We start from the raw sequence: 16,408 nt of genomic DNA, 5'->3' as shown, positions 1-16,408 counted from the left end.
AGTACATTGGCATTGTACAACATGATTATGTAACTTTGCAGCAAGTCTACATATGATTCTTGTGGCTGTCAATACTGACTCTTGATGGTCATCTAAAAGAAAAGCTAAGTTAGTTTGCCTCTACACTTTGCTCCTCCCTCTCCTGCATTTCTCTCTCTCACTCTCCATCTCTCTCCATCTTTTTCCCGTTCAAGTCACACCCATGCTGAGCCCTCTACTCTCCTCTCCTCTCCCACCGACCTCTTCTCACTCACCCCTCCCTCATTCCGACCAAGATAGCTTTGTCAGGCTTGTCACTCTATCTATTGTCCCTCTTTCTCTTTCTTCATCTGTCTTGACACAAGTGTCTGTGTGTGTGTGTGTGTGTGTGTTACTGTGTGGCAGTGTTTAACAGCCCCACCAAAATGAGTTTGCCTGTGAACTCAGATTATCTATCTTTGGAGAGGATAGCCCGCTACCGCCACGCCTGCTCCAACGGCTCACCCTACGCCACGAACAGGCCCATCGACATCAAACCTCGTGGCAGGAGAGGGTATGATTGCTCTCTGGGACTGAAACTGTTTGTGGGAGGGAAGGGGGAGAGCGTGTCGATAATGGAACCGTAACCTAATCTTTCTGTCTTGTACTGAGGATTTGTAGGATCTGTTTTCACGTGGAACTATTTTGGATTATCTGGAACCTTTAAATTGTTACATATTCAGTTTTGTTACTTAATGTCAGCTTCTACTTGTGTTGCTCTTTCTTTCTTTCTAGTCCCAACCCTTGCTTGCATGTGAAAAGTTGAGATGGCGTAAATTAGAGTGAGAAGTAGTAAGACAACTCAGGAGGAAAATCTTGGTGAAACTGAAAATGAGTGGAGTTTAAAATCTGTCTTTGTGTCTCTTTGTGTGGAGAGTGTGACTACGTAGTGTGTATAGTATGTGGATTTATGTGTTTGTGTGACTTGCATGAATGTACACAAAGCATGTGTGTTCTCTCTTATCAGAACATTAACTGATGAATAGCTCCACCTGGACAACACAGAACTGGAACTGTGTTCACAACTGAGCGTTGTGTAAATGGTCGTTGCCTGGTGGCTGGTTGTGTTGTTAGAGCTCTGCCGAAGCTGTAGTTCTGCTGTTTACTCTGCTAAACCTATAGTGTCGGCCTGAAGTGTGTGTAATTGTGTGTATGCGCATATTTCTCTGTGTTCCACGAGAAGCAGCTGTATGCTTTTACAAAACATGGCTAAGAGCAAGGTAAATGATAAATAAGCAGGTTTCATTCAGTCATCATCTAAAAGCAACAAGGTGTTCAGGAGGACAGGTCCGTTCACTAACCAGAGCAGAGGGTAAGCTAATCATCAGAGCACTTTCTATCCATTAAAGCTCACACAGACAATTTTTAGACCTTGTTAGACCCATTTTCATACTGCATTTCTCTGACTAATATGTACCCAGCGACCCCAGCTAAAACTAAGATGTGCTATCATCTGATGTGCATCTGTGCCCTCTTATCTGTTTTTTTGTGTGTCTGGGAGTGTGTGTGCATAAACATGAAGTTCAATTGTGTATGTGTGTTTGTGCCTCTATAGTATTTGGATATGAAGCAAAGGTAATGGCTGGTGGCGTTTGCAGACATATAGATATGGATGGAGCCTTGTCAATACTGTGGACCAGCCATCTGTGCTCACTGCCTGCTCCTTAGTTAAGTGCTATTTATATCAGCATTTACTGAGCGTGTTTATCTGCACCATATACTGCACCTGGTTCATGGAAGAGGTTTTTTTTTTTAAAACAAAATCAATAATTTTGTCAATTGCTGTGGTCACTTAATCTATGCAACTGGTTTTTATGACAAGAAGTAAACTCATTTCACCACTAGGTGACAGTGGTGTCTCTCTGAATTGCATAGTTACACTCATTAACTGGTGCTTATTAAGTTGTGCTACAAGTGTTTTAATAAGTCATCAATGTAGCCTCTATTTTGCCTAAAAAAATATTCATTCATTCAATTATTTATTTGGTTTCATTGGGCTCTGAGAAGGTAGATTTTCTTTCTTTTCAAAATGTAAAACTGAACTGATAAAACATTATCAGAAAATCATTAGAAGTAATTAGAAAAGCAATAAAGATGGTAATGCACTGTGAATTTGAAACTTACACATGCATTTAGACAGCTTTGTGTTACACGTGCACTTATAAATACTGTATATAAATATAAATGCTGAAAAAACGACATTATTGAATATTAAATATGACATATATAAGATTAATGGGACGCAATGTTCCCTACTGCATAAAAGTGAGAAATGTTTAAACAAGATCATTGCAACTTTGGCATTAAGTTGTTATTGGTTGAATTTTTTAATAAGAGACATTATCACCTCTAACAGAAAAAAATTTATAGGTGTTAATAAGAAATTATCCATTTTATTTTAGGCTGAGGTATTGATCTTTTATGGCATACAAGGAGCTGCATATTGTATTCTTGCTTCCAGCAAACACCTGTTGAGCAGGACTAGGTTCATTGTTTTTCTTTGTGACTTACACCTGTGCTTCCTGGGGATGGCAGCATATGTGAATGTGTGTTTATGTGAATGGATACATGCACTTGTGGGCTACATGCTTTGAGGATGAGAGAGAGGAAAACAAGAACCGATAGTGTGACTCTCATACTGTAGGTTAGATATCAGTTATGCTCAAGAGAGCCTGTTTCTTACTGACTCAATTTCTGAACTCTTTGAAATGATGTGCTGAATGCTTCTATGTAAACACATGTCTAAATGTGTTCAGTTTCTTAAATATTGATCTCGGTAGCGTGACATGGGGTTAAGAATGTTTGCAGAGTTCCTGTCTTCATGTTGTCTTTCGTGTTTTCATTTGGGGTTCATGTGGTTTCAAGGCAGAAGAAAGACTGCTGGATTCCCCAGTTTTCTGAAGGAAACTGTTCTCTTTTGTTGTTCTTTCCTTGAGCACATGGAATGTGCAGGCTGTGGTAATAGGATTAGTTTCACCACTTTCACCAAGCTATAAACTACATCATTCTGCCATGCTACACTGAAAGCTTTAGATGTGCCTATTCAACTTACTGTAATTCACTTCAAGTGCTCCACATATGGTCACATTTATAGCTGTATAACAATGTAAAACACACCAACCCTTCCAGCATGAAGTCAGCTGCACTGTCCAAGAGATGTCATTTAGGAGTGAAAGGCTGAATGTCTTTTCGTTTAGTTTTCATTCTTTTTCTGGCATGAAATGTGAAACTGATGGACACATGGTAATATAGAAGGAAGCCATCCTTTGAATCAGTACATGGTTACACAGCAATCTGATTTCTCATGCACTCTTTGATTAGTAGTGCAGGTGCCCTGGTAGCTCACCTGGTAGCATGCGTGCCCCATGTACAAGGCTGAGTCCTTACTGCAGCAGCGCTAGTTCGAATCCAACCGTGGCTCTTTGCTGCATGAAACACCCCCTCTCTCCTCTCATTCTTTAGCTGTTTTTATCAAATAAAGGCAAAAAATAATCTTTATCCATCCATCTTGCTCTTTCCTCAGGTCCGCCTCCTTTCTTCCCTGATATCTACGTTATTTGCTCTGAAGCATCAGTAGCCATGAAGTGGATGACTATAGTATTATCAGTCTATGGGTACAGTGAGCAATTTATTCTTCCCTCATGAGAACTCGAACTGGATGCATTTCCTTTTTTGATGCTTTCTGTCTCTTGAGCCCACACCTCTCTTGAACAAATGAGAAGCGTCCTCTGACTGATGTCACTCTCTTGTTAATTAGATCTACGGCCGGTTGCACTATTGATGACATGTAAATATTCTCACTGCTTTCAAGATGAGAGGGCTGGGATAATGTGTATGCTGATGCTTCTGTGTTTCTGGTTACATGTGTTGTCTTTTTTTCTGTTTCTGTTTGAAGTTTTTACCTCTTGGAACTACAACTAGGGACGCAGCAATTGTTGTGTCCTACTTTTTAAAAGTGTTTACTGATTTAGAGCTGTGTCTTCACCTCATCCCCAATAAATAACTGTAACAGAGAGAACAACATAAAATTCAGAAAGATATGGAGATACAGGATAATGCTTGAAAGTGGGCAGTAATGGCACTACTTGAATCGAGCTTTGATAAAGAATCCTTATATTTGCCTGTGCATGCATGTGAATGTTTATGTTGTATAGTAGGCTGTAATGGTGCATGCATCCTATGTTGACTTTTACATCTAACCATACTTGTCTCTTTTTGTTTGTTTTACTTGTCTCATTTCCATTGTGATCCTCCAACATACTACAAGCTACACACATGACACACGCAGAGTGCATACAAAGGTGGAGTAGCTTGCTTGACTTTACTCATCCATGTGTGATTGACATGACAGACAGATGACACACCTGTCTGCCTGGTGGAATGCTAATGTTAGCTCTTTGGCACACAACTCTGACAGCAGACGATGCCATCTGAGCGCCACACTAAAATATTTCATAGGTAGTAACGCACCGATGATTCTATTTTATAGCCAGCAAGGCACTGCTGATGTTTTTTATGTGAAAATAAGCACATTAAAACCAAAATAACCTACTCATCTTCGTCTTGGGTATAATAAGAAGTAAAACAAAACCATTCTGTTAAGGTGGAATATAATAGTACTCATGACTGCATGCAGTAAATAAAAGGGCTGCTTTGAGGCTGCTTGGGAAAGATATGAATTGTACCTGAATGCTGTGAGCTGTGAGTTTGTGCAGACGGTAAAAAATGTAGGTCTGGCACAAAGTGGCCTTAAAAAGGATGCCAGACTTTGTGACACATTTTAGCCAGTGTGGCTTTTCTCAGAGGTTTAACACTACAGAAAACGTGTGAGCTCCCAAGTGCATCTGTTGGTGCACAGAATTTATAAATTGAAAACTAAAATTTCTGTACATAAATTAATCAAATATACATTATGAACAAAATAGAAATGAAAATGATATACCCCAATTACTGACAAAATAAAATGTTAAAACTATTTGCTTGTCTTCAGTAAGTTGACAAGTTAATTTAGTCATCATTAGACTATTTATAAATCAGATATCATGTGTCAGTATTAAAATAACTTGCTACGATTAATAGTAAAATTAATTTTGTCCTTATTTCCATTAACATATCTCCCACACATTTTATTCCCAATTTGAATAATGCAACCATGTGCCAATACATTCTTAAGCCCTGTTTACTGTAGTTTTACCTCTTGCCAAAAAAGCATGAGCTTTTCAGTAAATTATTTTTCTCAATTTATTGCTTCTCTTATTGGAATGGTGAAACTCAGCCAATGCTATCTTTGCACACTCTCTCCAGATCATTGGCATGCTTTAGCTGTTGGTTTTAGGTTACTGTGGCAGCCGAGTGATTGACACTTTAGACGATTGTTAGGATTGCTGCAAGATACAAGTCCCGCCCTTCAAGGAATTACTACTACCAAAACAACCCCTCCCACTCCAGACATACCCAAGCTGCAGCTCAGGGAAACAGAGTCAGAGAGAGAGAATAGGAGAGTCATGTAACTCTAAGACAGGGACACAGTCATAAAAAAGAGAGCAAGAGAGATAGAGGTAAAGAGGGAGGGAGAAAAGAACGTGGGAGGAAGAGGAGATCTTATTTCCACCAGGAAAAAAGCAACAAAGGGGACAATTTGAAAGTGAGAAGCAGAGTAAGAAAGAGTAACAGAGTGAGTGCATGGCTAGATTAGGAAGGAGGAAGATCACACGCTGATCTGGCAAGAAAGATAAGTTTAAGTGAGTGACAGAGAGGGAGGGAGGGTAGAGAACCACCTCCTGTCAAACGATCGGAGTTCGAGGAGGAACAGCACCAGTGTGGAATAATCTTGGACGGAGGGTTTGATCTGACTGAACTCAAGTTTGGTCTCAAGCAGCTCGGCAGACCTGACCACTCCACCGAACTAACGCTGAGGGAAGGAAGCTCCCACTGGATCACTTCAGACTAGTGAAGACTCTGGTCAGACCACAGCGGAGAGCTGGTCAGAGGGCTCCAGGTGCCCCAGAGGGGGTGTGTGTGTGGTTTTATGTGTGTGTGTTTGCAGATGTGATGTGTGTGGATGTGGAAGGAAAAGCCAGACCATGAGTATAATTCTTAAGCCACGGTCGCGCTCTACAAGCTCATTGAAGAACACGGAGGGGATATGGTAAATAGACAGAGAACTTTGTCCTGCTGGCAACATTTCCATGTTAATCCTGTTGTGTGTATGTGCGTGTGTTGCTCTATTGTTCTCCATCCGCCTGTTTATTACTCTCTGAAATACTTTTCATCTGTCTCACCGGCTACGTCCTTCCTTTTCGTTTTTTTGTCCCTGTTGGTTTGTTTGTGGATCTTTCAACTGTCATCTGAATGCCATCAATCTTCTTCTCAATCAAAACTTCTCTGCCCCTTCCTTGGTTTGCTGCAAAAACCTTCTGTACCCTGCAGATATGTCAGACATGACATGTTCTGTGGTCAGATTAGATTAGTTTTGTCCTGAACTCCAGTGTATTTTATGCTTTATCAGACTGACTCAATAACGACATGACACTTGCTGTAGTTGTCATGACCCTGGTGTCTTACCCTCAATGTGCTTTTGTTAGAACTCACTGTCTATTCAGCCAGTGAAATCGTCTAAAACGCAAGGTTGTAAAACAGCAAAGGCATCATTCATTGAGGAATGTATTTTGTCACTCCAGACATTCTCCTGTCTGCACATGGCTCCAGATAAATGCAGGAAGAAGAGAGCAAGGCCAGAGGCACAAATTGCCCTGCCCTCCCCCTCTAGTCTCCTTCCCCCCTCCTGTCTTAACTTGTCCTTGCCTGTCAGCACTCATTTCCAACTAAGAAACTGCCCAGTAGCTTTAACATTGGAAGATAATATTCACAGTTTTCCCATTGTCATACTCTGAGGCAGAGCTGTAAATGAATGAGAACAGCCCTGGACAAATACAGTGTTCTTGGGGTGGTGGTTGCCCAGCAGCATGTGTTTGAAACCCTGTCGGACCTCCCTGCAGCGTTAACAGTGTTCTCACATTGTCAGTTTATTAATCTGCTCTACAACCTCCCCAGCAGGAAATGACGCCTGTGTGAAATGAAGACATATTAATTAGGTCTTTGAGGGTAGTAGTTCTCTGAGCAGTGGAGATCACAGACAGTACGTGACATTGTTTGATGCAGAGAGGGTGTAAAAACCATAGTGTAGTTACACATAAACCTGATATTAGTGTTAGAGCTGACTGCAGAATGTAGCTTTTTCTCATGTTAAAAGCTGAGAATCTGGCAATGTTGGGTTTGTGTGAGCCATCTTCTTGAATGGCTACCAAAAGCAGTACTCAGCTGGACAAAGCATACCGCCTCCTCCATCTGTCATGCCCTCCTCTCTTCTGTTATTTACTGTTTCATCAAGGCTTCTTTCACAAATTCTCATCATTGCTTTGTCTTTCATAATTGTTATCACTGTGCTTATAAGATGTACAGTAGATTTGTGACTGAGTATCACTTAAAAACACCTGAATTGTAGGCGATAATTCAGCTGTTTGTGTTGGGGTGGGTGTGTTTGTGCAATGTATGCATGTATAATGCAGAAAGAGGGGTGAGTGTTATTTCTCCAAGTTGGCTAATTTAAAATACACTAAACACACAAGTTAAGTATCTGTGTACGTGTTTCTTAGCTGTGTGTTTGTGGTAGAGTATGTGTCTTTGTGTGCTTGCAAGGACGTGGTCCGGGTGTGTGACGTGCCCCCCTGGCCTGACCTAACTTAAATACACCCCACTCCACCCAACTATGTAAATACAGGCTTATTTTGTTTGTTAGCAGACCTCTTTATTTAGTTGTACGCAGACTCGTTTGGGAAAGGTGAAAGATGAGGATTTGGGAATGAAGAGATGTTTATGATATCCTGTTAGCTTCACACCTATTGTTGCGCCTCTTCCCCACTTTAAAACCCAGACTAATGTTACGTGCTGAGACGTGAGGAATGTGTGACTTTGAACATAGGTAGTCTGGCCTTTGTCAGTCCCCAGTTCGACATCTCATGCAAGCTGTGAATGTTGAAGGTTGTCTGGCCTCTCATACAGTAGGGCCTGACAACGTAGAAGTTATCTAACATATTTTCCAGATTTTACCTTGTGTAATCCCAAGATGATGAATAGGACTGAAAATAGGTTCATAACTAAGTGGACATCTATGTATATAGGAGCAGAACTGGTTTGCTTTGCTTTGAACCGTGTGACCTGAGATGACGCTGCATTGCCATGGTGACCTCTTTGTATGACTCTCATGATTGACTGAGTTTTTTGAATGGCACAGTACAGCGAGCACTCCAGCAGTGTCATGAAGAAAGTGAAGGACTCACTTTGCTTATACCTGGCAAGAGAAACCAGAAGGAGAGAGAGAAAAAGTAAGAGAGAGTGCAAACCTTTAAGGATCATTTTTAACAGACAAAACATTGTAATATACTGTAAATTTTATTGATTAAACAAGAACTACTACCTTTTTCCAGTGCAGCCTTCTGTACAGAGTCAAGTCCTGTACTGTATGTTAATTAGAAGCTGCTCTTTTGAAAATGAATTTAAAATGTTGTCAGCTATAAAATTCACTAGCCAATGTGGCATAACCCTTATCAATGTCTCTGCCAAAGACTGCCTGCATTTGCCACCTGGTGGGTGTTAATTTCAATTAATGCATGTGTGTGAGTTTGCATTGCTGCTTCCACTTATGTGTGACTAAGAAGAGGGTGTGAAGTGCATGGTCAGTCACTTATCTGATTGGCCTAACTGCCCTGTAGGTGTTGGCCTCTTCACAATTTTTTTTACAATTTATCTGTTGTCTGTCTCATGGCTTTCCATACAAGATGCAAAGACAGTGCTGATAATTAGAGGGTTATGAACACTAACTTGGAGCCATTTTTTGGTACCTGAGTTTCAGTACTAATACCAAATGATTCTTTTGTCAGTACCTTAGATCAAGGAATGCAATCTTGTTTTTATTCTAAACCCTTTTTTTCATTTAGTAAAACATCTCAAACTTCTCAATGCATCAGTGTTTAATTGTTGTCTTAGCACAATTAGCTGTTAAAAAGTTATGATTTAGATCACTGAATATCTGATCAGAGAATAAGTAAACAAGTCTAAGAATCCGACAAAGCATTCGATACCTACATAGAGCCATTCTACAGACACATTTCGTCAGTACTAAAAAGTTCAACACCTAGCTTGACTAATCTGTTTTTGCAGAGTGAAATAAACAACAGATGCCTCTACATGCATGTTCATCATATTCACATACTGTAATAAAAAAACATTAGGTTCAAACAGTATTCTACATACATAGAATTCTGTCAACACATTAATAAAATAAAATTACCCAACAACATGGTCACGTCCCAATATTGTAAGACAAGTATGCAGCATAACTACAGTCTCTTGTCTGTGCCTATGAACAGTGAACCAAGATCAGGGCTGGACTGGCCATCTGGGAGGGCGGGCCAACACAACTGTTTTCTTTCTCCTCTTTTTATTTTGTCTGACCGGCCAATAAAACAGGTAGCTTGGCCCATTGTTTTTTGTTTTTTTCTCACTTCACACTGGGCTGGCCCAATCACATCTATAAACCCCCCTTCAGGCAATTCTCAGCCTAGTGAGCCCGAAGGCACTGGCAGCAGAGAGGAGAGAGAGCAGCCCACTGAGCCCAGCGATACCAGTTCAACTGTTCAAGGTTTTGCAGCTGAAGCAGTAAGACAGAAGACATTAGAGATAAAATAAGCAAGGTTTGGGTGTAGCTAGCTGGCTATTTAGCTATATCAGGTGCCTTTTTGTTGAAACATGTTCAATAGTTCAAGTTGATGCGCTCATCAATGTCACTTTTCGTCAAAAAGTCCAGGGCCATTTTTCATTCACATCCCTGACCAAGATCATTTAAGTTATGCCCAAATTTTACTCAGATCTTTCAGTCTGAGGACATAACAGTACATGTCTTTCATCACATAAATATATTCATATTGCTCAGCCATAATAATGACACTGGATCTTTGTCATTGGCGAAAAACTGGTAATATATGTGGCGGTTTTAATATCTGACAGCAGATTTTGCTTAGTAAGTCAACAAGAAAGAGAACACATTCTAATCTCCTGTAGTGCCTCTGGTGGGATTCATTGTTCTCTTTGGAAAACACATTGAGAGTCAGAGTATATCACATTCCCTAAATATAAATACTACTGCTCTACTTTTCTCTAATTGGTTTTCCAGCTGTTGTTATATTATATGTTTAAAGTGATCAGGGACACAAACATGTAAAGCAGAGGTGCTGTGTAGCTTTTCCATTACGTGCAGTGTGTCGGAATCTTAGGTGTCATCTGTGCCACTCTCATCTGTGTGTGTGTCACCTTTGGTCTCTATATTCTTTTCCTCTGTCATGGGCTGCTGTTTTGCACTTAGAAACACGGTCAAGGTTACCACACACAAGTTCAGGATCAAGTACCGACACTCCTGCAAGCATGCAGGGGAACACACTCCTCACAATCCTCATAAATACAGACACTTGCTCACGGTGTTCACACACACAGATACACACACACACACACACGCTCACAACTCTGACATGTCTCTCCTTGTCCTTCCTCCACTGCCTGCTCCCCTCTTTGTCCTCACGGCTTTCTAAAATAAATCGAGTGTCGTCTTCCCTGTGTCTGTTTCAACACACAGCTCTGTTCTGATCAGCACTACACCACACCTTCCAAACACCTCTGTAACTTGAGGTTTTGCCCAATTTATATAATTCTTTCCAGATGTGTGTCCTAGTTTTAGTGAAAGAGAACATTTTAGCATTTTTTTTTTTTAGATCTTCTATAGAAACATTTGTTGTGCTTGTTTGCACTTTGGGAGAAGACAAAAATATCAAGTTTGTATTATATATTGTCTCTTGCATTGTTGGGCATTTTTTTCTGGCCCACTAATTGTGAATGATTGTTGGAAAACAGAGCCTCACTATCCTCCCCTCAGCTGATTATTTTTTAAAGACACTTAGGTCCTGACCTCTTTTGCTAGTACGTCTCCTCGCAGCACTGTCACATCAACTCCTGTGGTGTTTATAATTGCTCAAGTGACCCAGGGCTGAAAACGAATGAGTCATTGATCTATGCCATTTAGTGTGTGTGTGTGTGTGTGTGTGTGTGTGTGTGAAAGAGAGAGGGAGAGACAGACAGAGAAGGAGAGAGAAGATGGAGACCAGAGTGATGGAGAGCCAAAGACAGAGAGAGAAGATAAAAGAGCTGTGCAGTGTCCTTAGGCATGTATGTGACCCAGCAGCGTCCTACAGTATAAAGTCACAGCCACACTCATCTATCTCAGTGCCCTTACAACTACTGCAAATTTCTCATGTTTTAACCTAGCAATGCTCTGTTACAGTGCAGCTGAAAGGTTTTCTAGCAACAATCAATCCCTCTATGTTTTTTCCCCTGCAACCTAAACTCAAGCATGAAACTCTACTCCTGTGGGAAACGCTGTCCCTACAGGCTGTCTTGTTGTCTACTCATGTAGCTGTGGGCTGTTGTAGCTAAATTACTTACCACAGAATGCTATTCAGGGTACTGTAATACGTTTGTCTTAGTTTATCTGTCTTGTTTTAATTTTCCAGGTATGGGATATTGGGCTTTGATTACATGAAGATTAGCTATCAGCCTCTCCAGCCCTCCAGCATGCTATTTTCCGCCAAGTCTACAAAAAATGTTTGTTGCACAGATTATTCCTAAATGTATGCTTTAAACACTGAATACATGTTATTTTCATGAATTAAAATAGCCAAATGCAAGTCAAAGCTTTTTGTTGAAATCACAAGTTTGTCTCAGAGGGTTTTACAATCTATACAGAAAACAACACCACCTATCCTTAAACCTTTATCAGGGGCCAACCTGCCAATTGCAGGTGAAAATGAATTGTGATGGGTAGCAAGTTAATAGCCAGCTTGGTAGGAGCTAGATACATTTATGTAGTTGCACTGAATTAGATGTGGTTATGATGTTGTTTAGTTTCTCTCGCTCTCCATAGATTCTTGATGCCAGTGTAGATACAGTGACTAATCTGATTAATTTAAACAAAACTGCTTTAGAAAGTTAAAATGTTAGTGGAAGTGACTTGTAAATTAAATAAATGTCAGCTATTTTGGCAGAATATGTGCCATTTGCAGCTGCAGTGCAGATTTATCTGCATTAGCCATCAATGATCAGTATATACAATACTGTATACAGTAGTTTACAGCTACCCATAGTGAAGCATGTAATTCTTTCTGTAATTAATTCTCAGTTTTTCTCTTTTTCTCTTTCTCTCTCTCTTTCTTACTCTCACACTCTCTGTCCCTCCCTCCTTGTTGGTCAGTCATATCTTAGTTCTGGATCACCCTCTTCTTGGGTAAACTGTGTTTCTTATTCTCTCTGCCTCTAAGTAATGCTGGATTTCCTTCCTATCTCCACCATAATCCCTTGTGAGTTGTACTCGTGCTTTTTGTTGACTATCAAAACATAGTCATAGGGGTGTTGACATTCTTTTCTTCTTCCTCTTTTTTCCCAACTCATGCTTGCGCATCAAAGGATGCTGCTTTGTGTCAGAGCAGGAAAAAAAAGCCAGACATTCCCACCATGATGTCAATGCTGGTGCAACACCTCCGTAAACTAGATCCTTTCTGTCATTCCTGAAGAGGGCGTGTCTGTGGAGTCACACTGCACACACGCACTGAGAGTGGAGTGATGTGTCAGAGGTTTGGCTGAGAATCTGTGTAGGCTGTGACGTCAGAGTGTGATAATGAATCAGTTGTTAAACATATGCTGGGTGTTATGTTTTGGAACTTTTCATCTCTATCTATCTATCATCTTTGTCTTGTTCGCAAACATGATACACACCCATACACACATATCACACGGAACATCTGGAGAAGGGACTGACCTGTGCCTGGAATGACAATGTATAAGTCACTTGTGGGAGTCTGTGGTTTTGCACTCTGTAAAGTAAACAGATGGATCACTTAATGTGATAAGAGGGTGTGGACTGGGGGTTGTGTGTGTGTGTGTGTTTGTGCATGTGTATAGATTTAAATTGACATGCTTCTGATCTAAAACTAAATATAGAAAGACAGTGAGAGGACCCAGGGACAGAGATTGGGGTGATGTGTGTAAGAAAAGACAAACACAACTGTGGGGAAAAAAGTTGCTGGAGTCATTGCAACTCACATATTACCTCTCTGTTTGTGTGCATTTGTGTGTGTGTGTGTGTGTGTGTGTGTGTGTGTGTGTGTGTGTGTGTTTGTCTAAGAGCTAGTTAGAGACAGGGACAAGGACAATACGTTTGCCCTTTCCTCAGTCATCAGGCAGATGTCCCAACTATCCCATTCCAAAACCAAAGCTCACACTTACTTAGCTGCTACTCAAAGAGTTCACAGAGAGATAGCACAGCAACAACAACTATTTAGTTGTTGTGGAAAATATGCCTGGCATGCCCTGTGTGTCGTCGTGGCTGTGTCGAGCGTGTTCAGCAGATACACCAGGATAACCTATTGTTTCTGAAGTGAGAAGCATAATGACTTCCTCCTCTTAAAATCTCTCTCAGAAAACAGTCACAAACTGTAAGTACAATCGCCTGTTTTCACAACCTACAAACCAAACTTGATAAACACAATTCAAAGTGAAAATAACTTGCACCTTTTAGGTCAGTGAATCAGCTGTTGTTAAAGATGTGAAATACCCTGAAGAAAACAATCAAGCTCAAGATGGGAAACCGGAAGGGTACTGATAGCATTGTTAGTTTTTTCTCCTTGTGTAAGGAGAAAAAACAAGGAAGGTTTTAGTTGTTAGTTGGATGTTTTAGCTCAGCATTGGAATGTGCTTTCTAGACCAATCAAATACACATGTATGTACACTCGCAATGTTCACTCTGTTCTTAGGATATTGGATTAAATGTGTGGCTGTTTCCATAGTGAGGATGATGATGATGACAAAGGGGACGTCATCCCTGCACGTATTATGTGTCGCATTTAGGGGAATCCCCCCTGACCTTAGCATCCACACCAGAAGGGATTATGGGATTGCTTGATAGCCTTAGCGATGAGGCAGATATCCCTGGTGACAGGTGTTAGTCATCACCTGGGCGAACAATCACCTAGGAGACTAAGGAGCTCATCGTGACATCCCAGTGGGAAATGGTGTCACTGGTTTAGAAACACCTTTCAACTGTGGTATTCCCTGTGGCCCTATGCAGAGTTTAAACAAAGCATATCGCTTTTGGTTGTATGTAGATTGCTTTGAATATTGCTGCATTCATTCGAACTGTTGGTGATGTGTCAATAAATCTCCCAACCAATCATAATCATCCAATAATCAGCCCGATCAGAATCAGAAATACTTTATTGATCCCTGAGGTCTTTTGTTACAGCTGCTCACTATCACATCAGTGCACACAGGAATAGAAGTATTAAGCAAATCAAAATATAATACACTATAATACAGGTAAAATAAATTAAGTACAAAGTGGATATAAGTATAAAAGCTAAAATAAGTGTAAGTACAAAGTGTATTTAGAGGTTGATAAGAATGAACAGTATAATAATACAATGTAATAATATAAGTAATAAGTAATAGTGCATGTACTGTCAAGTTAAGTGTAGCTTATTAAGATGATTATGAGACGGTGGATATTGCACAGCAGTAATAGAAGTATGAATAAATATCAATAAATAGGGAATTTTAAACTGAAAACAGAGTATATTCCACCGGAGTATTAAACAGAGAATATTGCACAATTATTTCAAGTATTGCAGTGATTTTAATGATCCAATGTCCAGTTTAGTGACTTAAGGTTATATAGACTGACACTTAGAGGGAGGAGTTAATGAGTTTGGTGGCCACAGGCAGGAGTGACTTCCTGTGGCGCTCTGTGGTGCTTTTTGGAGGGATGAGTCTTCCGCTGAAGGTATTACTTTGTTTGACCAGCACGTCATGGAGTGGGTGGGAAACACTGTCCAAGATGGCATGTAGTTTGGCCAGCATCCTCCTCTCTGACACCACCGACAGAGAGTCCAGCTCCACCCCCACAATGCCACCGACAAAGTGGTGAGGGACCAATAATAAGGGACTGACTGATTATAAGTTTATATGGTTGAGCTTATGAGCAAATTTATGTCAGCCAGATCAGCAGCAGTGTAGAGACATTTGAAAAGCTCAACAGCAACATTTCTTAAAAATAAAAATGTCACAGCTATGATAATTCTCAGACCTCATTGTGAACAGTTTGAGAACTACTTTCTACATTCATTCCTCTCCATGCATTAGGCCAAAAGGGTCAATAACAAAGCGTGTGGGTTATCATGAGCAACTGTATCGCTGCATTTGCAAAGAGACTTTGGCATGTAGCAAAGTGCCAACAGTTACATTAGTACAGGGCCCACATGTGTACATGGGAAGCACGTCAAGCACAATGTAGGCATGTCAAGTTATGCTTTGAATTTCACAGCTCGTAACCACAGAGCCAGTTAAAAGCAATGTATGGAAATGCATGTCAGAGCCTATGGAAAAAATATTCCTGTGAGTTTAGTCATTATGTGAGTAAGCTCAGAAGTCATGAAGACCCACTAACATGTAATTAATGTTTGCATAAAGCCTGTGATGTATTTAGACATGGATTGTTGAGTCACATCTGCCAATCTGTTACAGACTACACTTTATTAAAAGTTAATTTATTAATTCATGCATGGTGTGCACTTTTATAATTGGTATGTAAAAAGAATGGAGAGGTTGCATCATTTCAGGTTCAGATTTTCTAAATTGCACTGTTAGAAAATGTCAGTTGAAATTGATTCTGAGGAAACTTGATCACTGCGTCCTTCCTCTCATTTTCTGACTGTTAAAAGAATATCAGACACGCTGTACTGTGACTCTTGGCTGTTTAGGGTTATATTACTATTTATTCTTCTGGAGTGTCACTGGGGAGTTCAACTTGCTTGACATGTCAATTATCAAAATGTTTAAATTCTACAAGACATTTTTTTCTACTTACAATACCAATTAGTATCAATTGTGCATTATCAGATTCTGATCTTTGTGTCTTTCTCCCTCTCTCTTTCTCTCCATATGCAGTTTTGATGTGGACAATGGCACGTCATCAGGTCGCAGCCCCCTGGACCCAATGGCCAGCCCGGGCTCAGGCCTCATCCTGCAGGCCAATTTTGTCCACAGCCAACGGAGAGAGTCGTTCCTGTACCGCTCCGACAGTGACTACGACCTCTCACCCAAGTCTATGTCCCGAAACTCCTCTATTGCCAGTGACATGTGAGTGCATAGTGTCTTTTGCTTCCACCTGAACCTTCATAAAATACACCCAAATGCTCCCCTATTGTGCCGAATGTGGTTGATTCTTATTTCTTCC

General features: G+C 40.5%; 1 protein-coding gene across 12 annotated transcripts in view; it reads left to right on the top strand.

Moving 5' to 3' along the window:
- The window catches only part of pde4d (phosphodiesterase 4D, cAMP-specific), a 178,344-nt gene that overhangs the window by 137,583 nt on the left and 24,353 nt on the right, over positions 1-16,408 (top strand). For 9 of the 12 annotated variants that reach the window (XM_044195852.1, XM_044195850.1, XM_044195854.1 and 6 more), the window contains one exon: positions 16,120-16,311. In XM_044195852.1, the coding sequence (XP_044051787.1) occupies positions 16,120-16,311 (192 nt within the window). Of the gene's footprint in view, positions 1-5,457; positions 6,167-16,119; positions 16,316-16,408 lie in introns of those variants that run through there. The other 3 variants (XM_044195859.1, XM_044195860.1, XM_044195862.1) reach the window with 3 other exon arrangements.

This window comes from Siniperca chuatsi, linkage group LG5, assembly GCF_020085105.1.
Source record: "Siniperca chuatsi isolate FFG_IHB_CAS linkage group LG5, ASM2008510v1, whole genome shotgun sequence".
NCBI lineage: Eukaryota > Metazoa > Chordata > Actinopteri > Centrarchiformes > Sinipercidae > Siniperca > Siniperca chuatsi.
The sequence above is the reverse complement of the archived record's forward strand: the minus strand, read 5'-3'. Positions and strand labels throughout refer to the sequence as shown.